Below are 27,780 nucleotides of genomic sequence, written 5' to 3'. Positions count from 1 at the left end.
TTCTTGGCAAGTTTATTTAGAGGGAAGTTTGTCATTGCCATTCTCTGAGGCTGAGAGAGTGTGACTTGCCCAAGGTCACCCAGTGGGTTTTTATGCTCGTGTGGAATCGAACCCTAATCTTGAGTCATAAGCCAACACTCAAACAATTGCACCACGAAGGTTCCCACTTGGGCTAGATGGATCACTTATTTGACTCCACATAACATGGCATAGTTAGAGGACATAACTATTGTGCCCAGACACAAAGTACACTTTATATTTATATTAGATACGAACCTTCACTATCAACATGCCCAACATTTTCTAGTAGTTCTGAAACAGCTAACTGCTTTTTCTTTTTTGGATTTAATTTCCAATACATGATTAAGGCAGCTTTCCTCACAGCTCTTTCCAATTCAGTCTCTGATGATAATTTCTTCACTTCTTCCTCATTCTCTGAGGTGATGCCTCAAAAGAAAAGAAAAGAAAAGAAAAGAACAGCATTAACTACAATTATCCAACTTTTTGAGTAGCACAACTGCTAATAGGATTTCCTAATTTATTTGAAAAGAAATGATTACAAAAACGGGATTGTATTTTAAAATTACTATACTTGGATAGGCTTTACTAGAGCTGTCATTGAAGATAGCCTAGAAGATACACTAGTTGAGAAAGCAGCTGATAGCCTTGCTACAATAGGAACCAGAAGGTATGATCACATCATGGCAATTTTAAAACCATTTCATTGTCTCCCTGTTAGTTTCTGGGTTCAGTTTAAAGTGTGGGTGCTTCTCTATAATGCACTATATAACTTAGGGCCCATGCAGCCACTAGACCTGCATCATTCTCCCAACATGTTGGGATCTTCATCTGAGGCTCTTCTGCAATTGCCCTCCTGATTGTCAATCAGAGAGAGCATCTTTTTGATGACGGTGGTGTCCTGACTATAGAATGCTACTTATGGGCTGCTCACTTCTCACCAGGTATGGTATAATAATAAATAATAATAATAAATTTTATTTCTACCCCGCCCTTCCATAGAAATGATCAGGGCGGCTAATAATGTTGGCATCTGAGGAAAACTATTTTTCTTTTAACTTTGAAAGCATGTAATTCACTTAGGTAGCTGTGAGTTTTGACTGACTGGAGTTTTTATCCTTTTTTTAATCTGTAATTTTACATTTCTCCCCATTTACATGCTGCCATGATAAAAAATATGGGGCACTAAAGAATAGCATATTCATTTTAGAAGCAAGTAAATGAAAATGAAAATAATGCTTAGGTTTTCTAATCCCTTTGCCTTCAAGAGATATCTTACTAAATCTCTCAAACTCTATAAATAAACCCAGTAACTATAAAATACCAGGTGGGACCGATACCTCTTCTTTCTGCTAAACATTTCCGCAGCAGTTTAACAGCTTCTGTTCGACCTTGCTTCGCAGCAAGGATCAACCACTCAACTCCAGTGCAGTTGTTCAGCTCTTCATCCTGGTCTTCTGCTAATTTCAAGTAGCATCTTCCCACCTACAAAAAAACAAGAATAAGACTCTCCTTTTTAAGGTAGCTTGCAACTTCATTCCTGTGTATAAAGAAATGTTCTACTTCTGAACAGACAAGCTAGCCTTCCTCCATATTATGTTGTGTATCTAACACAAATGTACCATGGATCAGATTTTTTTTTAATTTGAACAAATTAAAAGAATCATGGAATGATAAAGTTGAAAGAGACCTCATAGGTCATCAAGTCCATCCCCCTGTTCAATGGAGGAAATCCAGTAAGCTCACCCTCAGCAGGTAACTATCCAACATCTTTGTAAAAATGTCCAGAGAAGGAGATCCCACCACTCGCTAGGTAACTGGTTCCATTGTCAAATTGCTCTCACTATCAAGAAGTTCCTTATAATGTTCAATTGAAATCTACTCTACTATAACATAAAACCATTATCTCTCACTGGGGCAGCTGAAACAAACCTGCACCCTCCTCTCTGTGACAGATCTTTAATATTTAAAGAGTGTAGCCATGTCACCCCATGTCTATCCTTTTGGAAGATTTTTTGCATTCTCTTTTTCCCCTCCTTAGACAGATAGATTTTCCTGCATGCAAATCGTGCTGCCTCCCCTCATTCAAACATCCCATTTGCTCCTACTGAATCACAGGACAATAACTTTGCAAACTGTTTATTTATCACATCATTATCATAAATACAAATTCGTTACCAGTGAAGATACAAATTAATTTCACCTTCCTCAAATTCCTGCAAAACTTTCCTTTCCTCCCTTTATTGTTGTCCCTGTTATTCACCCTCCCCTCACTGTCCTGTTTTCTTTAATTTTCCTTGACTTTTCTTCTTTTTCCTTCCTTTTATTTCTTGGGAATTCCTCTTTCTTTCTCTGATAACACTGGGAGCAACTTGAAAAGGGACATGTAAGGGAATCCTCAAGGCCAGAGACTGAGATGCTCTGAAGGAAGAAAGCGGAGGAGTGGATGCAGGCTCGTGGTGACATAACCCGAGTGCAAGTCATAGTTTCTGTTGTAATGTTTGCCAAGTTCTACATTAAAGTAAAGTTTGGAGCATTATCTGGCATCTGTGGTAGTTTGTTGGAGAAAGGACTGAAACTTAATTGCAGACACGTGGGCACCAAGATGTCTCAGGGAACCAATGCCCCACCCACAGGAAGGTTTAAATTTCCCCAGTCCTCCTCACTGATGCGTATGAAGCTGATAATAGTGGCAACAACCTTTGACACCTCTCTTGGTCTGGAGGGAACTGTCTTGACACTGGGATGCACATCCAACTTGTCTTACCCCCTGCTAAACTGGAGAGACAGACAGGCCCCAGCAAGTTCTTCAGCCTATTTGGGAAATTCCCAGTAGGGGCAACCTCCAATGCAGAGTGCTGAAGATCATATCTCTCTAATTTCACACCCAGACCAGAAGTCTCCCAAGGTTTTATTTTTAAGCCCTCTTGATCAGATTTGCCATACTTCTACCAAAGACATTTTTCACATCCTTTGTGAGGTGCAGCCCATCTGTATCCAATAGTCCTTTGTCTAAGAAGCAAAGACCATGTCCCAAAAGCCAAACCTCTCCTGTCAACAACATCTGCATAGCCAGCCATTCACTTTTAGTATCTTCCTACCATTGTACACCCCTCTATCTATAACTGTCAGAACTCCAATGAAATCAATGCAAACTCACATCTGCCAAACATTCTTGATGTCTTCAGTGTAATTCAGCTGAAAAGAGTTGATATTCCTATCTAAATAGATGTAACCTAAGGACAGGTAACTTTGGTGTAGCTTGAAGTCAAATGTTTGGCCCTAGCACTTACAGCAGATTGCATCAGGCTTGAAAATTGAAGTACTTAAAAAAAAAAAAATTGGATGGTCACTTCCAGTTTGGATGGTGGTAGTAGTGGTGGTGGTGATGATGTCCACAGTGTACCATTTTTTCCATACAACTCCACATCTGCTCACTCTTCAATCTTCTCATCTGTCACTTTGGTGGAGTAAGTGAGCAATTATGAAACTGCCGTGCTTTCTTTCCACAGTTGCCACTTATTTATCTACCTGCTCTCTTGGAAGAAAGAAGGGCAAGCAAGTGATGTGGTAGTGGCAAAAGTAGCAGAAGCCACTATTTATTTACTCCTCTCCACTCTGGGGAAGAGATAACAATCAGGTGGTTCTTTTTGCTCCTCCACTTCCTCAAGCCTGCTGCCACTCACAGGGAAAAGTCAAGGAGAGCTCCTTATTTTTTTGTGCCACGCTCCCCACTCATTCATCCATGCAGCCTCTCATTCTGGACAGATACGTAGGGAGAGACAACCACTGGGGTGGGGGGCGATTGGCAGAAGATATGTGAAGTATGGCAATGGTTGATCTCATCAGGTGCCAAATAATCAATGCCAGTCCTGTTTATTCCACATATTCTCCAGATAAACCTTAAAACGGTGATTTGCCAAGGATACTAAGAATTAGAGATCATGCCCTACTCTCAGAGAACAACAGTTCCCTGTTTCTGTAGGAAGAGTGACTATTATGAATGGTGCTTATCAGTTGAAATACAAGGGGTGGGGGTGGGGTGAAAAAAGATATAATATTTGTATAAATTAAGCTACTTTTAAAGTTTCTTTGCTGCTCTGAAAATATAGGAAACAGCAACTAGGAATATCCTCTCAGGATTCTCACAAAGGCAGAATGTTATGTATGAGGTTCCAAATAGATTTGCATTTGAACTACGTAGTATTTTTAAAAAATTTGTCCATAAGTCGCCACCAGTTAGTTAGGGAGACACATTTGTTGAAGACGCTAAAATATTTAGGATAGTTAAAACCAAGAACTCCACAAAAATCTCTCCAGACTAAGGTGGTATCAAAGTGTGGTTCAATATACAGATATACCTCAGTTAAAAAAGCAGATATGTTCCTGGGCACTAAATCTTTAACAGAAAATTTGGTACTAGAGGCAGAAGTAACAGGGAAGAAATAGAGATAGGTTCCTTCACCACAAAAGAGAAGAGCAGTTCAACAAACTTTCATTCAGAACTAACAATATGCACATGTGACATGAAAACCAGGGCAGGTAAGAACTAAATAAACAAAAATACTTTGAGTCACTTAGAAACCACCTTCAGCCAGGGATGATTTGTTTTCCTTTCAGCAACCTCCACTTCTCATATGATTTTCATTTTCATGACCAAACTCATACATCTATACTTCACAACAACAACAACAACCCCCAACATGCTGGGGTACTAGGTGAGGCAGCATATCAGCTCTCCCCATTGCTCTGTGTTTTCTTATTCATACATGCTCAGAATCTGGAGGGAGCTGCTGTTTATTACTGCCTGTCAGGGCAATCATGTAGGATCAGCTAGAACAGAATCCCATTTTTACCAGCAAAAGCTTCATTGCTTTGTTTACATCTGCTGCACCCCAACACTGAAAAATTGTATTTCTCTAAGCCTACTCTACCATCCTCTCAATGCTGATGCTGCTAAAAAAAACCTTAAATTCAGAGGAAGATGAAGAGGAAATGGGTTGTTTTGCAAACTTTGCAAAAAGGAGCTTCTTTGTCATAGGCTTTGCTAATTGAGGTATGTCTGTATACAAGTACCAAGTAATGTATACTGGGGTCAATCGCAATTTCACATATACCATGATGGGGTCAATTCTGACAGTGACCAATTAGAAAAGGATAAAGTCAATATTATAATGCCTTTACACAAATCTATAAATCAGCTCACTTGGAATTCTGTATATAGTAACTGCATCTCAGAAAGGATATTGTAGTACTGGAAAAGGTACAGAAAATTGAAACCAAAATGATCAAGAGGCTGGAACAACTCTTCTATGAGGAAATACTACCAAATTAGGCAACTTTTTATTTAAGAAAAAAAAAGTAAAGGGGTTACATAAGAGAGAGAGATAATTTTAGGCATGGTGAAGTAAGCAGAGATACATTATTCCCCACCAGGTTATAAATTCTAAGGTAGAAATGTGATACTGTGCTCATAGGTCTGATCCAGCATGATTTGTCTTATATTAAATACTAAGAAGGGCAATACAGATGGTAGGCAGGTTCCATTTGTCCAAAAACTCTATTCAAATGTTGAACCGCAAAAATGGAATTCATCTGATAAATCAGAGGTACCGGTTAATCCTAGATAAATCCATCTGCTGAACTGAAGAATTATGGCATATCAAGTCAGAACAATCAATTTTATGTTCTCACACCCTTGAAAGCATTTCCTACAGTCTTCCGTAATTTGCTTCTCTTGCTCTCGTGGCCAAAATTGTAGCCACTATTGTCACTGCTGCAACCATAGCTATATAAACTCACCAGTCATCTAAAATGCTAAAAACAGCAGCAAATGCTGCTGTTCTGACCTCCTCTCCTCTCACACCCCAGCCTTGAACAAAATCTTCTGCTTTTGCCACTGCAGTGATGCTACTACAGCCAATAGTTTTCCTCTTATACTCACACTGCCCTCCCACTCCCAAGTGAAAAAAACAGGTCAAGTAAGCCATAAATAAATAAAAGTAAAAAGCAACCTGACTTTCATTTCACTCAGTCACTCGCAGAATCATCCATTTCCTGTATTTCCCCAACAACAGAAGCTCAGGTTTGTGCTCTCACAGAGCTTTCTATCTCTACCCACTATATGTATGCAAGTCTTGGTGACACAGTTTTTACTAGTGTTAACAGGAGATAAGTGTATCCCAAGCAAGAGGCAGTCTAGATAGGTCACACTTAAAAATTGCTCCAATGTGTATTTTATATTCCCACTTTTTTTTCCATTTCACTCCAGATCTTCTCCCTTCAGATAAACACCTTGAAAATTGCTTTTCATTCTGCTATGTGAAGATTCACACTATTAGCTTTTTATCATATTTCATTTTATGTTTTGGTGGCGGTAGTTCTTGGCTACTCTATCATCCCTATGTCTTTCCTGGCTCCCTCACCTTTGTGCCGCCAGTCACATATCCATACCCGTGCCATCCTGTCCTTCCTTTACCAGAGGAGGTAACAGTGTTTTTCAGTTTTCTATCATTTTTGTACAAACCATGTCCTTAGTTCCCTCTGCTTCATTAGCCTCCTGGTAAATCAAGAAGCAGAAAGGCTCTAATTGGTAGTTGCACTATTTTTGGACCAAAAAATTTTCCAGTGAAAATTAAGCCCCAGCAACGCACCTGGGGTACTGCTATGCTCACAAGGCCACTTTGAGGTGCCTACTAGCCTTTTCCCACTTCAACAAGTGAATTGAATAATTTTACGAGTGACTTCTATAGAGAGAAAACGCCAGCCAAAATTGATGGAACCATGAAGGCCATGGGCCACGATTTGTTTGCCTTACTGGTATGTGTATGTGTGTGTGTGTGTGTGGGGGGCTTCCATACTACTTCAGCATGTTGTAGCAGAAGAGCTTTTTCTTCTAAATCATTTTCATGGAACAATTTTTTCATTCAGTTGAATATGGGGGTTAGGGGCTAGAGATGAACTACTTTGTTCTAAAACTGATTAGGAATCTCATCTCAGCCAAGAACCTTTCAGGCAACAGGATCCGTGCCAGAATCTGGGCCTCTCCCCCATTCCCTCTCATTTTCAACAGGATGAGCAATGTATACACAGTATTCAAGGGGGACAGAACAATGGCTGGAGTGCTATAGTCCTTTGCATGATGTGCTTGTAACCCCCCCCCCTCCCCAATCCTCTCTGCTTTTGCTTTCTTTCTCTATAACCGCTATTCCCTTTCCTCTGTTTCTCTTTCCTCTTTGGCAACACACATTTTTCATGTGGATGAGACATCTCCAAGCACCAATATCTTCTGTGCTCAAGTTCTGCTGTGCTCAAGTCCTGCAAATTCATGCCCATGACCTCTCTGATTGAGTCCATCCATCAAATATGTGGCCTTCCTATCTTTTTTCTGTCTGTTACCTTCCCTAGCATTATTGTCTTTTGTAATGAGTCATGCTTTTATATGATGTGGCCAAAGTATGTCTGCCTGAACTTGGTCATCTTGGCTTCAAGGAGATTTTAGGCTTCATATGCTCAAAGGTCCATTTGTTTGTCTTTTTTGGCTGTCCACAATATCCTCAGCACTCTTCTCCAGCATCACATCTCAAATGCACTGATATTCTTCTTATCCACTTTCCAGCACTCACATCTGTGCATGATGATGGTGAACACAATAGCTTGGATGATTCTAACTTTAGTGCTTAGTTGTATATCTTTACTCCTTAGCAACTTTTCTAATACTTTCACAGCTGCCCTTCCCAGTCCTAGTCTTCTTCTGATTTATTAGCTGCAGTCTCCGTTCTGACCAGTGCTTGATCCTATGTACAGGAACTCTTTTAGTATTTGATTTCCTCATTGGGTTGAATTTATGTAATAACCTTTGTGGTTATTATTTTTGTTTTCTTCGTGTGGAGCATTACGCCTGCATTTGCACTTTTTCCCTTGACCTTTCTTAGTAAATATTCCAAATCTGTGATGTTCTCTGCTAATAGTATCATGTCGTCTGCATATATTAAATTGTTGATATTTCCTCCTCCTAATTTCTCTCATCTTTCTTCTGTGTCCATGCCTGCTTTTCGTATTATATTTTCCGCATAGAAGCTGAACAAGTAATAGAATACAGCCTTACCTAATTTCCTTGCCAATTGGGAACCATTCCATTTCTTCATATTCTGTTCTGACAGTAGCCTATTGTCCTAAGTATAGACTTCTCATCATGACTATCAAATGTAGTGACACTCCAATGTCTTTAAGTACCTTCCATAGTTTCAAAGGCTTTGCTATAATCTATAGAGCACACGCAGATTTTCTTTTGGACATCCTTGGCAAGTTCATATATTTGCAATGTGGTCCCTAGTGCCTCTACCTTTCCTGAATCCTGCTTGCACCCCAACACCTCTGGGATTTCTCTCTCCCTATATGATTGCATAGGAGATTAATACTATGGTTCTACAGTTGCTACAGTCTTTTGTGTCTCCTTTTTTACGGATGAGGTTGTACACTGATTGTTTCCAGTCTGCTGTTCCACATCTGAATGCATACCTAAAAACATGTCCACATCTTGTCCCAAACCATCCTATGTTACTAACATATGCCATGTACTGTCACACAACACTAGCAGGTCAGGTAATGCAACACACTTGCCTAGGGAATAGAGATGTGATTGTTTATCCATTTCCCTAGCAGCAACTCAATAGCTTCAAACAGCCATATAAAAATACATGAGTATGGAAGAGATAAGGCCTAAATACCCTGAAGGCACCGGATCCCATCTGATCTTGGAAGCTAAGTAGGGTCAGCTCTGATCAACGCTTGGATGGGAGATAGCTAACAAGTACACTACCAGGTGCAGTAGGCTATATTTCAGAGGATGAAACTGGCCAAATCACCTCTTAAGTACTCCTTGCCAAAGAAAATCCTATGAAATTCAAGGAACTGCCTATGAAATCCTATGACATTCATGGCAACCTGAAAGCACATAAACACACATATAGAATCATAGAATTGTAGAGTTGGAAGAGACCACAAGGGCCATCCAGTTCACCCCCTGCCATCTATGTCATCAGAGGGAGAGTGAGGCCTGCCAGTTCCATCGGTCCTGGCCTGAACTAAGTAGTAGTGCCCTCCCTCCAGTCCATCTGCCTCGGTTCAGGCCTCAGAGGGAGAGAAAAACTGCTGGACCTGATCCCCTTCTCCACTACCATTCCCTTCTCCTTTTGTGTCGTGTCTTTTTAGATTGTAAGCTTGAGGGCAGGGAACCATCTAATTAAAAATAATAATTGTTAGCTGCTCTGATAGCCTTTAGGGCTGAAGGGCAGGGTATAAGTACTCTAATAATAATAAAAAATAATAATGCAGGAACTCTCATAGAATCGTAGAGTTGGAAGAGACCTCAAGGACCATCCAGTCCAACCCCCTGCCATGCAGGAAATTACAATCAAATCATCCCCGACAGATGGCCATCCAGCCTCTGTTTAAAGACCTCTAAGGAAGGAGACTCCACTACACTCAGAGGGAGTTTGTTCCACTGTCGAACAGCCCTTACTGTCAGGAAGTTCCTCCTAATGTTGAGGTGGAATCTCTTTTCCTGTAGCTTGCATTCATTATTCCGGGTTCTGTTCTCTGGAGCAGCAGAAAACAAACTTGCTCCCTCCTCAATATGACATCCCTTCAAATATTTAAACAGGGCTATCATATCACCTCTTAACCTTCTCTTCTCCAGGCTAAACATCCCCAGTTCCCTAAGTCATTCCATGGAGGAGAGAGATCTTGTAGCACCTTTGAGACTGAAATAAAGACGTTGGCAGCATGAGCTTTTTTAGACTTCAGTCTATTTCCTCAGCCTGAAGTCTACAAAAGCTCATGCTGTCAACTTTTTTATTTCAGTTAGTCTCAAAGATGCTACAAGATCTCTCAACATACTGATTCTGCAGACTAACATGGCTATATATTTGAATTCAACCACATGGAGGAGAGGCTGCTCTCTAATATTTTCCCATCCTTTTGGAAATCCTTTTGGCAGTCTAAGCGTAAGAAAATTCAGCACAACACTATTTACAGTTCTTTTAATGACAGATCTATAACATATATTTAGAACTGTGGTTAGTAAAAATTAGTAAAAACCTATGAGAAGTGATCAAAACATGAAAATTACCTCTGTCTGTGCTTTAGAGTCTCCAGCTTTTGCTCTTTCCAAATGTTCTTCAAACAGTATCTCTTGTTCCTCCATCATGGCCTCTAAAAAAACCAGTCAAAACAAAATTTGAAGTTTACTAAGACATCCTATGAACAGCACTAGCTACAAACATTGGGCAATTATACAGCCCGGTGGTCCATGTCTTCATCAACATCTGAACATAATGATTAAGCGACAGCTTCCAGGATTGCAAGTCAAGTGCTTTATCACTGCAGAAATGAGTTTCTACAAGTAATGAGGCTAATTTACACTTGTAATAAAATGTTACTCATAGCATGATACAGTAGGCCCTCCACATTCACAGGGGTTAGGGGTCCAATGTGGAAAAACCGCAAATTACTCCCCCCTGAAGCCTGTTAGAGGGACGGGTGGGTGAGGTAAGAGGAGCAGGAACATGCACATGGTCCTCTTCTTTTCCTGCCCTCACATCCCTTTAACTGGCTCCCTGCCCCTTTTCCAGGTAGATAGCTGCCTTTCACCAGGCAGCTATCTGTCCTGGAAAGGGGTGGGGTTGGCACATGCACCCTTCCCATCTTCTCCCTCCTGGGCTTTTTTCCCAAGGGGAAAGACCTAGGAGGGAGGAGGAGGAGTGTGTGTGCAGGTAGCCTTGACCTCATGAATAATCAAAACCGTGAGTGTCAAAGCCACAAATGTTGAGGGACAACCATATATTTCTTGATGTACTATTAGCTTTATGACACTGGAATTGTAATAAGTATGTCGCAACATCTCTAACTCTCCTCTTGAATAGAACTTTTAAAAAGCTGGTAAGAATAAAGCAGCATGGAGAAACACTGTCTCAGAACTTCCAAGACAAAGATACAGTTTGATTTTATTTCTCTCCTCCACCTTCCTGGTTAATTTGTATTTGGAGGACATGTTTATTTTCAGCTCAGAGCTAGGCCTTTTAAAGAATTCTGACTCATATAAACGAATGGCTAATCTTCAAAACAAATCCATACTTTAAAGGTCACTTTCTTAGCTGTTGGAAGGAAACTTTGGCCCAGTACAGATGGGCCTTTTAGCACGTAAGGAGTACATGCTAGGGCTGCCTCAGGGCGCTGCTTATAGATGCCCCGCAACCCTACTACATATTCTGTACATCAAAATGGCGGTGCCCTGTACAGACGGGCGCCGCCATTATGATGTCATGGCCGTGCGACGTCCAAATGGTGTGGCGCAGGCATGATGTCTTTGTGCCGCATGAGGCTGCTTGTGGCGGCCTAACAGCAGCGCCGAAAGGAGCTCCAAAACGGAGCTGAAGCATGATAATAAAATCTCATGACCTTTATTTACTTGGTTCTATGGCTATTCATACTATTAACTACATACAGTGGAACCTCGCCATACGCGGGGGATCCATTCCGGATCCCGCTGCGTATGGCGATTTCCACCTATGCTCGAGCCCCATTGTAAATAATGGGGCTCGTGCACGGTGGTGCGGAGGTGCGCGGGGCGCAACGGGCGCGCGCGCCCATTCAACTGAATGGGATGTGCTGCCCTTTCTGCCCCGCGCGCGCCCAGCGGCTTGAGCGCGTACGCTCAAAGCCGCTTATAAAAAGTCCACGTATGCGGAGGCGCCACTGTAGTACGTTCTCGAAAACATCAAGGTAAGCAGTGTTGCTTCATCAATTTCAGGCAGAATTTTCAAATACATATTAGACCCAACATATTTTTTTATTACAAAGAAGTTAAGGAAAAATGTTGGAATTGTACATTTCTTCATCCTCCACCAGTTGCAGCCAAAATGAGGTAAATAAGATATATACATTCTATTCCATGTGCAAATCAAGTATTTATTATATTATGTAATTTGGCACCCATTGAAAAAGATTTTCTTTTCTTAGTTTTCTTACCTGTGAATACCTCTTTAGGAATTTCTAAGTCCTCAGTTTGTGCATTTTGGTTGGCCAAATAAAAGTACAGTCACCCCTCCATTTTCGTGGACTTCAGATCCACAACCCTTGCTTACTTGTGAAGAGCAAACGGAGGGGGGGAAATGGGGCGGACACCTTTGGTACGCACATGCAGGCATCCATGGGTATGCACTGCCATTCAAGCCACTGGGGCTTGAATAGCCACAATTTTCATTTTTGCGCATGGGGGGTGGGTGGGTCCGGAACGGTTCCCCTGTGAAAGCAGAGGGGCAACTATATTACTGTTTTGTGATTTTGGATGTTACTTTACTTTGATATGTGGCCAACACGGCTCCCCCGAATATATTTTCTGGAAGTGAAGTAAAGGCTACTTCATATATATATATATTTAAAGAGTCATGATGCTACTATTCTTTCAATACTACCTTATCCAGGAGACAGATTGGGAGCAATCATTTTAAAAGCACCTGGATTTACCTCAATAAGATAAGATTTTTGTCTTCAGTGTTCCAAAGACTCTGTACTTGCAGCATTCCTTCAATAAAGATGAGTGAGATTTATCTCAATAGTGGTGTATTACAATATGTTATCAATGGACATATGGCAAGAGAATACCAAATAAAATGATCCAGATTTACACAATCTAAAATGGCTCACCCACATGCAGGTTCACACATGTTACTTAGTAATAGGCTCGTCACTTTTGTATAATCTTGATTGCCAGTACTATCAAGAAGCAGGAGAATAGTCTTATGCCTCACACAAGCAGATTCTTCCCCACAACATCCTTATATGCATGCAAAAAGAGACAGCACCCTCCACTTACATACCCATCCACATTATAAATCGGATTGCAATACCAGCCAACTGATAGGTTCAATAAAAACTGGCAGGTGTCATCTTGCTGTCTGTTTGTCAGACATTCTATTCCAAGAAGTCAGGATACCAATAATCTTTCAAGAACTGGTGTGATGTTCACTTAGCACAACTGCATTTTGAAAACTATTGCCTCTTTTGCTTTTGAGTTTTGTCTGACTCTAGTGCTTCCAGATAAAAAGCACAGGAAAAGACCTATGGTACTCAAATGAGCCACTTATAGAAACCTTAGCTAACAGAAGGCCAAAACACACTGCAAAAATAATCCAGTTTGACACTGCTTTAACTGACTCAATGCTAGGGAATTCTGGGAACTGTAGTTTTGTGAGACGTTTAGCCTTTTCTGTCAGAGAGCTCTGGTGCTACAATAATAATAATAATAATAAGAAGAAGAAGAAGAAGAAGATTTATTTATATGCTGCCCAATCACTGGGAATCTGGGTGGCTTAAAACACAGGGGATAATAGACGGTTCCCTGCCCTCAGGCTTACAAGAAACTACAGTTCCCAGAATTCCTCAGCACTGAGCCAAAAGCAGTCTCAAATTGGATTATTTCTGCAGTGTGTTTTGGGCCAGAGTTAAAAGGCAAAATATTTTATTAGAGCTGCATGAAAGTTATTTTGTTTCACAGTAAGTTATTAATTAATAGTAGTAGTTTGAGTGCTGGATTATGATTCTGGAATTCAGGGTTCGATTCCCCGCATGGATGTGAAACCCACTGGGTAACCCTGGCAAGTCACTCTCTCTCAGCTTCAGGGGAAGGCAATGGCAAACCCTCTTTGAACAAATCTTGCCAAGAAAACCCCATTATAGGATCGCCTTAGGGTCGTCATAAGTCAGAAAGAACTTGAAGGCACACAATAACAATAATGAACAAACAACAACAACAAATAAAAGCTGTATAAGGCACATATAGATCAGTTCTCTCTCTATGCCCCCCATGCACGCCTCAATGTTTTGGTTTAACATTTTGTGGGCTCCAGATATCACTGAGCATGCTCAGCCTTCACTAACTATGATGTAAGGGCAAAGCACCATATGATCCTCTTTATTTATCAAAACTGTCTAGCCCTGATAACACAGAACTGCATTATGTTTGCTATTAGAGGGAATTACAATTGTTTATCTGATTCTACAGACAGAAAGGCAAATATTTAAGTCAGCTGTTTCAGAAGCACACTCATCTGTTTGTCTGCCAGTTCCTTCTTCATTATAGGCACCCTCAAAAGTAGGGCTGCCTATAATGAATTTGCCTATACCAAACATTTACGCAAATATAGAAAACACTTATACAACTTTCAATATAGTGACTATAATATAGAATTTTCAAATACTATTGAAGATGTTTCTATACTGGAACTGAAGACATAGGTTGCCCACATTTTTTTTTTTGTTTAGAGCTTGATTTTAATACAACATACACAAAGATTCCTGACTACCAGCATTAAGTACAGAAAATCTCCCACTGGAAACTTTTTGACTTCTGCCTCCAGGGCAAGTGCAGCTGCTGTAATAGTATCCTGAACTAAAAATGAGACCAGATATCAACAGGAGTTGCAGTTGTTGTTGTTGTTGTGTGCCTTTTCCGACACACAGTGCCTCTAAATCCTACCACAGGATTTTCTTGGCAAGATGTGGCAAGGTTGCAAATAAAAGGTGGAAGTGTGGAAAAGTTTGAAAGCAACAAAGCTTTCAGAAGAATAGGTTCAAAATAACATAAGAAGCCTTTTTCCTCACTTTGGCCTGTTACAGACTGCCAAAATAAAGCTGCTTCGGGTCTCTTTGGAGGCATGCTGTTTAAATGATGCATGGGTCCTAAGAATGCGGAAGCTGCACCAAAGCTGCACTTCAGTGCTTAGCAATGGAGTGTGGCTTTGACGCAACCTTCGGACTCTTAGGACCCACGCATCATTTCAATAGCATGCCTCCAAAGAGACCCGAAGCAGCTTTATTTTGGCAGTCTGTAACAGGCCACAGATTTTAAGGCATGAGACAAAAAGGAAAATGGTGGAGGTTACCATCTCTGAAGTGAGTCAAGTCAGCTCAACCAGCATCCAAAAGCAAAGGCAGTTGGCTAAAGCTATAGGTAGATATTTGGGAACAAGAGTCCGTCCATATGCTCCTTGGGGTTGTACAAACCAAGCTTGGGACTGTTCTGGAGTGGACATCCTAAAACAAATGACAATGCATGCCCATAGGAAAACCATACTTGTGCATGGGGGAATACTTGCCCATAGGGAAACATAGGGGAATACCTGCCCATAGGGAAACATGGGGGAATACATGCCCATAGGGAAACATAGGGGAATACCTGCCCATAGGGAAACATGGGGGAATACTTGCCCATAGGGAAACATGGGGGAATACTTGCCCATAGGGAAACATGGGGGAATACTTGCCCGTAGGGAAACATGGGGGAATACTTGCCCATAGGGAAACATAGGGGAATACCTGCCCATAGGGAAACATGGGGGAATACTTGCCCATAGGGAAACATGGGGGAATACTTGCCCATAGGGAAACATAGGGGAATACCTGCCCATAGGGAAACATGGGGGAATACTTGCCCATAGGGAAACATGGGGGAATACTTGCCCATAGGGAAACATGGGGGAATACTTGCCCATAGGGAAACATGGGGGAATACTTGCCCATAGGGAAACATGGGGGAATACTTGCCCATAGGGAAACATAGGGGAATACCTGCCCATAGGGAAACATGGGGGAATACTTGCCCATAGGGAAACATGGGGGAATACTTGCCCATAGGGAAACATGGGGGAATACTTGCCCGTAGGGAAACATGGGGGAATACTTGCCCATAGGGAAACATGGGGGAATACTTGCCCATAGGGAAACATGGGGGAATACTTGCCCATAGGGAAACATAGGGGAATACCTGCCCATAGGGAAACATGGGGGAATACTTGCCCATAGGGAAACATGGGGGAATACTTGCCCATAGGGAAACATGGGGGAATACTTGCCCATAGGGAAACATGGGGGAATACTTGCCCATAGGGAAACATGGGGGAATACTTGCCCATAGGGAAACATAGGGGAATACCTGCCCATAGGGAAACATGGGGGAATACTTGCCCATAGGGAAACATGGGGGAATACTTGCCCATAGGGAAACATGGGGGAATACTTGCCCGTAGGGAAACATGGGGGAATACTTGCCCATAGGGAAACATGGGGGAATACTTGCCCATAGGGAAACATGGGGGAATACTTGCCCATAGGGAAACATGGGGGAATACTTGCCCATAGGGAAACATGGGGGAATACTTGCCCATAGGGAAACATGGGGGAATACTTGCCCATAGGGAAACATGGGGGAATACTTGCCCATAGGGAAACATGGGGGAATACTTGCCCGTAGGGAAACATGGGGGAATACTTGCCCATAGGGAAACATGGGGGAATACTTGCCCATAGGGAAACATGGGGGAATACTTGCCCATAGGGAAACATGGGGGAATACTTGCCCATAGGGAAACATAGGGGAATACCTGCCCATAGGGAAACATGGGGGAATACTTGCCCATAGGGAAACATGGGGGAATACTTGCCCATAGGGAAACATGGGGGAATACTTGCCCGTAGGGAAACATGGGGGAATACTTGCCCATAGGGAAACATGGGGGAATACTTGCCCATAGGGAAACATGGGGGAATACTTGCCCATAGGGAAACATGGGGGAATACTTGCCCATAGGGAAACATGGGGGAATACTTGCCCGTAGGGAAACATGGGGGAATACTTGCCCATAGGGAAACATGGGGGAATACTTGCCCATAGGGAAACACAGGGGAATACCTGCCCATAGGGAAACATGGGGGAATACTTGCCCATAGGGAAACATGGGGGAATACTTGCCCATAGGGAAACATGGGGGAATACTTGCCCATAGGGAAACATGGGGGAATACTTGCCCATAGGGAAACATGGGGGAATACTTGCCCATAGGGAAACATGGGGGAATACTTGCCCATAGGGAAACATAGGGGATTACTTGCCCACAGAGAATCATTGGGGAATACTCACCTATAGAGAATCAACAGAGAATACTTGCCCATAAAAAAACTATACTTGCCCATAGGGAGTCATTGGAGAAAACATGCCGATAGGTAAAGATTGGGCAAGTATTCCATGTTTCCCTATGGGCAAGTATTCTGCAGTGGTTCTCTGTGGGCAAGTATGGCTTCTTCTCTCTGGGCAAATCCTGTCATTTGTTTTAGTCTGTCCCATTCTGGAGCCTTGTGGACATTTCCTGGAAGCTGATCAGGGGCCGTCTACCTGCTGCTGCCCTGGAAGTCTCCCTCTGCTGAGTCCCCTCTCCGGAGGCGGCTCTGAGGGAGGGAGGGAGGGAGGCTCCACTCTTCGGGACCTCGGTCCGGGATGGGGCTGGGGCGCCTCAGAGGGACCCGAGAAGGGGGGAAGGGCTTAGGGAGGCTCAGGAAGAGGCCTCCCCCTCTTGGTTCGCCCTGAGAAGGAAGGAGTAGGAGAGGGGCGAAGCCTCCGAGGCAAAGCTTCCACGACCGAGGCCTGGCTCCGCGGGCGCCTGGGAAGGAGGAGTCCAGGGCCAGCTGCTTCCTGCCCCGCCTGTCCCCCGAGGAAAGGCCTCAACGTCCCCGCCCCACCAGCCCAGCCTCCCTCCTGGATAAGAGAGGGCCCAGGGGGAGAGCAGGCAGAGGACAGGCCTCGCCTCATGGCCTCCCCCAGAAGGGAAGGGGCCGTCCCTAGGCAGACCCCCTCCTGAGGGCCTAGGACAAGAAAGGGAGGGAGAGAAGGGTCCCCAGAATGGGTCAGGCCTAGGATTGGCCTCATACAGTGTGGGAACCCATGGTGTTACACAGACACGCCCCATTGGCCTCCTTGATGTGATAGCCCTGTTTAGATACTTGAAGGGGTGTCATATTGAGAAGGGAGCAAGCTTGTTTTCTGCTGATCCAGAGAACAGGACCCGGAACAATGGATGCAAGCTCCAGGAAAAGAGGTTCCACCTCAACATTAGGAGGAACTTCCTGACAGTAAGGGCTGTTCCACAGTGGAACACACTTCCTTGAAGAGTGTGGTGGAGTCTCCCTCCTTGGAGGTCTTTAAACAGAGGCTAGATGGCCATCTGTCGGGGATGCTTTGATTGAGAGTTCCTGCATGGCAGAATGGGGTTGGACTGGATGGTCCTTGAGGTCTCTTCCAACTCTAGGATTCTGTGATCCTCACATTTCACACCAAACAGAATCCTTAGCAATGCTTTTTTTGCATTAATGTTACTCATAAATCGTAATTCCTGTATATTATTGAATATGTAATGCTAATAGTTGTGACATAAACAACCAGCAAAATTAAAATTATACCTTCAGATTACAATATCATACACACAGCCTAAATGTATTTTACATGCACATAGTGAAGATTGGGTTAAAATGGGATTCTTTTTTTTTTTAAAGAACATTTGAAAAGAATATTTTTAAAAAAACAGTCAACAATTTTTAAATTTTTTAAAAAAATAATAAAAAAATATTTTTGTTAAAATTTGAAGTTATAAGCCTCTCCTTTCCCCTCCGACTGAGTTTCACCCCACTCCTACTATCTTTTAAAGCCTTTTAAAGGGAAGCAGATGAATGGCACAAACCATTGCTGCCAAAAAGTTGGTGTTTGAGGAGCAGTGGTGTCACCCCCGCACCAGGGTGTCATCTGGAGCTGTCCACATCCCCCTAGTGATGCCACTGGGTCAGGCAAGGGGACATACTAGCTCACATGTTCAACTTGTATGCAGTGGCACTACTAGGGTTGGTGTCACCCAGTGTGGGAACTCATGGAACACACACACATACCATTGACCACCTCCCTCCCATTTCAAACCACACAGAATCCCTTTTTTTGCACTAATGTTCCTTGTAAATCAATAATTCCCATCTGCCACTGAATGTCACACTCACAGTTGTGACATAAACAACTAGCAAAGTTAGAATTATACCTTTGAATGACAATATACGGAGAAGCTAAACATTTTTACATATATCCATCAGTGACACCTTTATTGGCCAACCAAAATGCACAATATACTTGTAAGCTTTTGAAGCTCCATGGGCTTCTTCATCAGGAAAGATATTAGAAACCAAACAGGAGGGGGGAGATTTTAGTGTAACATCTTGCCTGATGAAGAAGCCCATGGAGCTTCGAAAGCCTGTGTGAGATACACATTTTTCTAAGTACCAAAGTACCAAATCAAATGAATCAGGACAAAAGAAGTGAAGCAGCATTTTCCAGTTTATTAGTTACAATCTTGCAAGAAGGGTGTCTCAGGCAAGAGGCACACCGTCTGAGGTTTCACACAGTATTTATAACACATTTTCTGTTACAATATTTCTATCTCATTTTTTTATTGGCCAGATCTAGACATGTGATCAATTTTAAGACCACCTTTTTAAGTATGTAAAAACTCCACCCATAACATATCTCATCATACGTCTCATGACCATTTAAATTAGCCATTATAGATTCATAGGTGTGTTCTAATATTGATCACCCCCCATTACGCATGCTCAAAAGGGGATCTCTCTTGACTTTTAGTAACCCCACCAAAAAAATAGTGTTCTTGGCATTTAATGAGGATGGGGCTCTCTTATCAGTTGGCTCCAAAAACTGTTTTGCCTCCTTCTTTGCAAAGTTGTCCTTGACTTCCAGGTGCAGTCTTATTTGTTTGTTTGTTTGTTTGTTTGTTTATTAAATAGAACACTTAGCCATTTTGATACTCTTAACAGAGACAAAAATACTATTTAAAATAACTAAGTCCAGCATATTTTATAAGTGTATCTTATTTATTATCAACAATATAACCCCCCTTTATTCCTATAAAATAATATATTTAATATTTAATAAATAACAGTGTTATAAAAAACTTATCTAAAAACTCTTTCTTTTACTAACATATATTTTTATAAAATTCCCTTTCAGTTAAAGGGTCTCAGCTGAGCTTTACTCAATCCTATTAGAATAGATATATTGATTACAATAATATACATGTATATATGTAGTTTCATATTATCTATATATGTAATTTAATTATAGTATACATTTATATAGTCTAACACGATTTCTACTCTATTCATGTGTTTCTAACTCTTTTTAAATCTTATGTGTTTGATTCAAATCCATTTCTCTCAGCTTGCAACAAGTATATTGTGCATTTCGGTTGGCCAATAAAGGTATCACTGATGGATTTTTGTTTGTATTTATTAAATGGCCAACCCAGCTACCTCTGAATGTTTTCTGTATTTACATATACATAGTGAAGGTTTGATTAAAATGTGATGTTTTTAAATAAAATTTTAAAAGAATAAACTTTTCTTATTTTTTTAAAAATTGAAATTTTGAAATAATAATTGAAAAAAATTCTGTGGCCTCTCCTTTGTCCTTTCTACTCCCATCATCTCTTAATCCATTTTAAAGGGAAGCAGGTGAATGCTGCATCCTGTTTCTGCCAAAGGATAGGTGTTTGAGGAGCAGTGGTGTCACACACCTCTTACGGTGTCACCTGGTGTGGGCCCTAGTGATGCCACTGGGCCTTACCATGTCCTGAGGATGTTTAGGAGCAGTGGCTTCTGACAGGACACAATATGGAGGAACAGAAAGATTCCTGTTTGGCAGAGGGATCAGGCAAGGGCACATATGATCACCCTATGTGCTCAACTTGAAAGCAGAACATGTTGTAAGGAAAACAGGTTCAGAACAAGAGGAGGAGTAAGGTAGGAGCTTCCTCAATCAACACCAACAATCTCAGACATGGGGATGACCCAATATGACTAGGGGAAAACATCACAGACTTGGAAAAATTGCTAAGGGAAGTCAAAAAAGAAAGTGCAAAGGCAGGCTTACTGCTGAACGTAAAGAAAACAAAAATAGTGACCACAGAGGATCTTCACAAGTTCAATCTAGACAATAAGCACACAGAAATAGTAAAAGAGTTCTCATATTTTGGATCAAACATTTACCAGAACAGCAGTTCTGCTTTCCTCACTGTCCAGCTCTCACAACCAACTTTCGTGCTCAATTTTATACCTTTACATTTAACCACTTCTGAGAATTCCTTGCCCAACAAAACTTTATGAAATTCATCCCATCACCATAAATCAACAGGCGACTGGAAGGCACATACACCCTTCCCCACCACCCTTCCTTTCGCCTTTTGTGTCGTTTATAATCTTACAAACTTTAAGATTATACTTCTATATATATAAACGTCCTTACCTATTTTTATCGTCATCTGTGACTAATGACGGAACTGGCCTCAAGATGAAAGAACCTTTGAAAACATGGAAACTTCTTGAGGAATTCATTGTCCTCTGTGCATTTCAGTTGGCCAATAAAGGTATCACTGTTTGGTGGGTATTTTTGTTTGAATTTACTAAATGGCCAACCCAGCTCCCCCTGCATCTTTTCTGGATTGTGAGATACCACATTGTAGCTGCAACAGGGGAACCCTGAAAAGTGAGCCAGTGGATTGGGACCTTCAACCAAAGTAAAACAACAAATTTGGACTGGATTGGCATGTTTTACCTCTCCATCACCAAAATGTACCTGATGCAAAAACATTAAGACTTTCTGAAGAATCCATTGTCCTCTGCCTACAAACAAGTCTGTTACCTCACTGGAATGGAGACACATTGGAGTGCAACAGAGGGGTCCCTGTTGAGAATGCAAATGGATTTTAAATTTCCTGGACTTTGAAAATCTCCCTTCCCTTCTGGCCATGTGGCAACTGGGAGATTTTCAAAGTCCAGGAAATTTAAAATCCATTTGCATTCTCAACAAGGACTGTTCTCTTGCAACCCAGCATGTCTCCATTCCTGTGAGTCTGAGGAAGTGTGTTCCACTGTCGAACAGCCCTTACTGTCAGGAAGTTCTTCCTAATGCTGAGATGGAATCTCTTTTCCTGTAGCTTGCATGCATCCATTGTTCCATGTCCTATTCTCTGGAGCAGCAGGAAAAAAGCTTGCTCCATCCTCAATAAGATAAATAGCTAGCTCTAGCCTGGCTGCCCCAACCACCAGGGGGCGCTCCAGCCAAGCTCTCTCCCGCCCTGAAGGGGCAGGGGACGAAGCAGGAGGGCGGGCTCCTTCTTGGCCATTGGCTGGGCCTCCTGCCCATCGGGAGGGCTCTGCGGGTTCTCTGAGAGGCTGCTGCTCTGCTCCCAGCCAGAAGAAGGAAGCAGCGCAGAGCCCCAGGTAAGTTGGAGGAGGGAGCCCTGGGTGCGAATCCTGCTCTTCTGGGGCGCTGGGGAGGGCGGTGAGTTGGGAACAGACCAGGCCACCCTTCTGGAGTGTGCTTCAGCTGAGAGTGTTTCACCCCGGAATCATGCTTTTGTATAATGTTTTGGTTTTCTTTAAAGAAAGAAAAAACTTTTGTATGTTTTCAATGTAGGTTATTTTCATTATTATTTTTTTAATTGTAAGTGTTTTTATCTTGTGAGCCGCCTTGAGTCCCTTTTTGGGAGAAAGGCGGCATTACAATCAAGTAAATGAATGAATAAATCAGAGGTTCGTACTAAAACAAGTGACAGCGTTTGCCCATAGAGAATCATAGGAAAATACTTGCCCATAGCAAGTATTCCTCAATGATTCTCTATGAACAAGTATGGTTTCACTATGGGCTAGTGTTCTCCAATTATTCCTGATGGGAAAGTATTCTGCAGTGATTTCCTATGGGCAAGTATTCTCCAATGATTCCCTGTGGGCAAATATTCCCCAGTGATTCTATATGGAAAGTGTTCTCCAATGATTTCCTATGGGCAAGTTTCCCCCAATGATTCCCTATGGGCAAGTGTTCTCCAATGATTTCCTATGGGCAAGTATTCTCCAATGATTCCCTATGGGCAAGTATTCTCCAATGATTCCCTATGGGCAAGTATTCTCCAATGATTCCCTATGGGCAAGTGTTCTCCAATGATTCCCTATGGGCAAGTATTCTCCAATGATTCCCTATGGGCAAGTATTCTCCAATGATTCCCTATGGGCAAGTATTCTCCAATGATTCCCTGTGGGCAAATATTCCCCAGTGATTCTATATGGAAAGTGTTCTCCAATGATTTCCTATGGGCAAGTTTCCCCCAATGATTCCCTATGGGCAAGTGTTCTCCAATGATTTCCTATGGGCAAGTATTCTCCAATGATTCCCTATGGGCAAGTATTCCCCAATGATTCCCTATGGGCAAGTATTCCCCAATGATTCCCTATGGGCAAGTATTCCCCAATGATTCCCTATGGGCAAGTATTCTCCAATGATTCCCTATGGGCAAGTGTTCTCCAATGATTTCCTATGGGCAAGTATTCTCCAATGATTCCCTATGGGCAAGTATTCTCCAATGATTCCCTATGGGCAAGTATTCTCCAATGATTCCCTATGGGCAAGTGTTCTCCAATGATTTCCTATGGGCAAGTATTCCCCAATGATTCCCTATGGGCAAGTATTCTCCAATGATTCCCTATGGGCAAGTGTTCTCCAATGATTTCCTATGGGCAAGTATTCCCCAATGATTCTCTATGGGCAAGTGTTCTCCAAAGATTCCCTATAAATATTCCTACATAGGGCATCATTGGAGACCACTTACCCATAGGGAATCATTGGAGAACACTTCTCTATGCCATGGGAAGTATTCACTATTCAATGCTTCTCTATGCCATGGGAAGTATTCACTAATGATTCCCTATCAGGGCAAGTACTCTCCAATGATTCCCTATGTGTAAATATTCTCCAGTCATTCCCTATGAGCAAGTCATTTGTTTTAGTTCGTCCCAATAAATAGTCAGGATAAATAGGCTGCCCAGTGCCTCTCCTCAGCTCCAGTCAGATTTAGCCCCTGGAAATGGTGGGGAGTCCGCCTTATTCAGGTCCTCCAAGTCCAGGCCTTTTATACCAGAGGACCCTGTTAGATTTGTGGGATCTTCATAGGCCCATGGGAGACTTGTAGGCACACAGTCACACTCATCCTTTCAGACAGCTAGGGCAATATGAAAGGCCCTCTTGCCATGTGGCTTCTTGTTAAAGAAGTCCTCTCAGGGTTGCCTTAGAATCGGATTCATAGAGCTGGAAGACACCTCAAGGGCCATACAGTCCAACCCCCCATCTCCCATGCAGGAACTCACAAAGCATCCCCAACAGATGGCCATCCAGCCTCTGTTTAAAAACCTCCAAAGGAGACTTGCTGTGTATCATTTGGTGGAATGGCATTTCCCAGGGACTCACTTAGAATAATAGAATCACAGAGTTGGAAGAGATCCCCAAAGGCCATCCAGTCCAACCCCTTGCCATGCAGGAACTCATGATCAAAACACCCCTGGTAGATGGTCATCCAGCCTCTTAAAAACCTCCAAAGAAGGGGACTCCACCTCACTCCATCACACACAGTGACAAGGACTGTGACTCTCCCTACATTTTGTAGTGCATTTATAACACTTGGTCACCCTGTTCTGGCCTCACACAGTTCCACCTTCACAGAAAGGAAGTGCCATGGTGGTTTTACTTTTTACCTTTACTTTGTGAGGTACCTCTGATGGTAGGGAAAGACGAGATATAAAATCATAGAGTTGGAAGAGACCCCAAGGGCCATCCAGTCCAACCTGCTGTCATGCAGGAACTCACAACCAAAGCACTCCCAACAGATAACCATCCAGTCTCTTTTTACTTGGCTGGTGGCTCTTCCTCACCCTCTTTAGCATTACATCTGTGGGGCTTGGGTATTCCCTATACTGTATAGAGAAGGAGCTTCCGTATTAGAATGGGAAAAGGTAGGAGTTTGTGCTCAGACTTCAGGTTTCTTGCTTGCTTGATCCTGTGAATGGTTCCTAAGGGGCAAACCATACACAGGCTGCAACCACACTGTAAGAATAATCTGGTTTGACACTGCTTTAACTGCCACAGCTCAGTGCTGTGGAATTCTGGGAAACCATCTTTGCTCTGGTGCCACAACAAACTACAGTCCCCAGCATTCCATAGCCTTGAGCCATGGCAGTTAAAATGGTCTCAAACCGGATTATTTCTGCAGTGCGGATGCAGCCATAGTGTGACATTTTGATTTTCACTTAAAAGCAGCCACAGCCATACATTCCAGTGAGGTCACGGGCCTTAAACATGACAGTTAAACATGCTGTTGGGAAAGGGTTCATAACACTTTTGTCTAAAAGGGAAAGCAGCTGATTGTTAAGGAGAGGCAAGTAAACAATAAATAGCCCTCCCTCTTTCTTTCCTCCTGCCAATGTTGGAAGAGGGCAGTGAAAGAGGGAGGACCCCCACCAGGGTTAGCGCCACCTTCTATAAGATCTGCCACTTCTGGTGAGAGCAGGAAAGACATGGGCAAAAGAAGGCACTCTTTTATGTCCCCCTTGACCCACTGGAGAGGATGCCCACTGGCCAGAGCTGAGGATTGCCACGTGGCATGGACGATTGGTGATTGACCCCCATTCCCCCCAAGTGACTGTGCCAAAGATTGGGTCCAAGTAGCCCAGTCCTCCACAGGCTTCCACTGAGAGAGGGTGAGCAAACAGGTAATGATGGTGGCTCCTCCTCAGTCACTCTCTGGTTGAGTCAGGCCAGTACTTCCTGCTGAAGACACAAGAACCTCAAGGCAAGAACCCAAAGATATAAGCATCATAAGCAGGTAGAGCATGATGAAATCAGGAGGAGAGAGCCCTTGCTTAGTGTTTCTCCTGAGAGAAGAAGGAAAAGCTGAATGGCTAGGAGGAGACAGCATTTTCGAACAATGGTCACATTATTTATTCTTAATTATTTGAAAACTGAATCTGTGGACATTTCACACAGTATGTGGCAACATATGCAAATATGTTGGCATATGAACACTGTTTCTATGTGCCTTCAAGCCATTTTTTACATATGGCAATCCTAAGGTGACCCTACCATGGGGTTTTCTTGGCGAGATTTGTTCAGAGGGAGTTTGCCTTTGCCTTCCTCTGAGCTGAGAGAGTATGACTTACCCAAGGTCAATCAATGGGCTTGCATGGCTGGTTTCCTGGATTCCTGGTCCAATACCCAAACCACTACATCATGCTGGCACTCTAAATATGAACACTGACACTCCTTTAAAATTACTGTTCTTGAGTACGTGCACTGAATGTACACATTAACATTGTAAGGTGGCACTAAGGAAAGCTCACTGACCTTAGATGAAGTAGGGGTGATGTTGATTAGCTGGGGCAGAATAAGAGGTGGTATTTGCTCTACAGGTAGTGGATTTGTCATTTTCTGTTTGCAGTCTCTATATCCTGTCTATTTTTAGATGTTAAGTATATGCTAAGCTTCTTGGTATGGAAGGAGGACAGTTTGCTTCTCTTGAAACCTGCTGTAAACTGAGTTCCACTGCAACATTTTTGCTCTCTTTGGGACTTAATGGGTTAAATCCTGTTTCTAATCCAACGAAGGTAAGCCCATCATAGCTGCAGGGTTTATAGAATTTTTTGACCTAACATCCAGCAATTGATTCAGTGGTCTATAATAGGTGGAACTAGAAATTGGATTTAAGAGAATTTTTAAAAAGAAAATGCTACAATGTATTTGTCTCACACTCTAAGTTTGGCTTTCAGTGTTAATGGTAAAGCAACTGTCTTTGCCTGTGGTTATATGCTCCAACCCTAGTCCTTGAACAGAACCATGTTGGAGTTTTCTTGAGAGTCTTGCTAGAGTGAGCTGTTGCAAATATCCAGGAGGGGGGGAAAGCAAACACAAGTCTACGTTGATCGACATTAGATTTTTTTACAAGCTTTTGATATGATCAGTCTTGATACTAGGGTTGTGCTTTATCCTACTACACTGAGGCTTGTTTGTTTCTTTTATACCCACTATACAGAGATTTATAAATATAAAATTTGCTATTGTTTACAACGGGTGGGTTAAAAACGAATAAAACTATACTGTTGCATGTCTCTCAATGGAGTGGGAAGTTACAGGTGCACTAGCAGGTGGGTTTGTCTTCCTTTCACTGATAATTAAACAATTAAATTAAATAATTTTAATTAAACAATTAAACAAGCTATTTTTAAAAATATGTATTTTTAAAACTCATTAACTATTTGTTTAATGTAAAATTTAATCTTAAAAATTGAAGCCCATATCTACGTTAGTGCCAACTAGAGTAAACCCATTAAATCTATAGGAACTTGATAAGTCAAAATTTATGCAAGTTTTATTGCTTCAATGGGTCTACTCTAGTTACTCTAATAATTGGATTTAGGCATGTTTTCCTTCCAAATAAAATTTTTCTCCCTTTAGTAATTTTCCTCAAAAACATGACAGACTGTATCTTATAATCTATCTATCTATCTATCTCAACTTCTGTGCAAACTGAACTATGAAAAAAATCAACACTTAATTTTTGGGGTCCTTCTCATATCACCATGCACAATTCGTTATATCAAGGTACCATATACAACACAGTTTCTTTTATCAGGTCATTTCAAGGTAACAGTCACTTCATGCTCTCACATGAGATGGGCATACAGTGGGGGGAAGGTATAGCCATCTGACTGTGACACACTGAGCCCAGTGTATCCTGGCAGTTGCCCACTGAATTATGAGTGAACAGAACATAAGTAAGGGTCTGTTAATAGATCAGTAAAGGTTTCTAACTCCCAGCTGTTGAACACAAAAATGTCCTTTCCCACTTAAATTAGGATGCTGAAATGAAGAGTTACTACAGTTTTCCCAAAGGAATATCATATTACAAACAGATCAACTTTAGCTGGGCATGTCCATTATATTCATCTGATACTTTCTTCTTGTCAACTAATTTACATTAATTTTTGTTTTGTGTTTCC

The 27,780-nt window shown here is 42.1% G+C and overlaps 2 protein-coding genes across 14 annotated transcripts in view; one reads left to right on the top strand and one right to left on the bottom strand.

Annotated features, from left to right (window-relative positions):
* Positions 1 to 17,496, bottom strand: part of LOC149280650 (wolframin-like) — a 31,636-nt gene extending 14,140 nt beyond the window's left edge. Inside the window, exons 1-4 of one of the 7 annotated variants that reach the window (XM_089500279.1) lie at positions 17,249 to 17,496; positions 10,151 to 10,233; positions 1,359 to 1,503; positions 277 to 447 (exon numbers count right to left, since the gene is read on the bottom strand). In XM_089500279.1, coding sequence (XP_089356405.1) covers positions 277 to 447; positions 1,359 to 1,503; positions 10,151 to 10,228 — 394 coding nt within the window. In that variant the 5' untranslated portion in view covers positions 10,229 to 10,233; positions 17,249 to 17,496. Of the gene's footprint in view, positions 1 to 276; positions 448 to 1,358; positions 1,504 to 10,150; positions 10,234 to 12,048; positions 12,512 to 12,546; positions 12,648 to 12,899; positions 13,265 to 17,248 lie in introns of those variants that run through there. The other 6 variants (XM_089500281.1, XM_089500280.1, XM_089500282.1 and 3 more) reach the window with 6 other exon arrangements.
* Positions 17,497 to 26,320: 8,824 nt separating this feature from the next.
* Positions 26,321 to 27,780, top strand: part of LOC149280649 (janus kinase and microtubule-interacting protein 1-like) — a 66,526-nt gene continuing 65,066 nt past the window's right edge. For all 7 annotated transcript variants that reach the window (XR_016278136.1, XM_089500212.1, XM_089500207.1 and 4 more), the window contains exon 1: positions 26,321 to 26,388. The gene's annotated coding sequence lies outside the window, so the exon portion shown is untranslated. The remainder of the gene's footprint in view (positions 26,389 to 27,780) is intronic.

This window comes from Sceloporus occidentalis, unplaced genomic scaffold (genome assembly GCF_023333645.1).
Source record: "Sceloporus occidentalis isolate IW3139 unplaced genomic scaffold, rSceOcc1.0.p SCAF_150, whole genome shotgun sequence".
NCBI lineage: Eukaryota > Metazoa > Chordata > Lepidosauria > Squamata > Phrynosomatidae > Sceloporus > Sceloporus occidentalis.
This window is presented reverse-complemented; position numbering and strand designations above follow the sequence as displayed.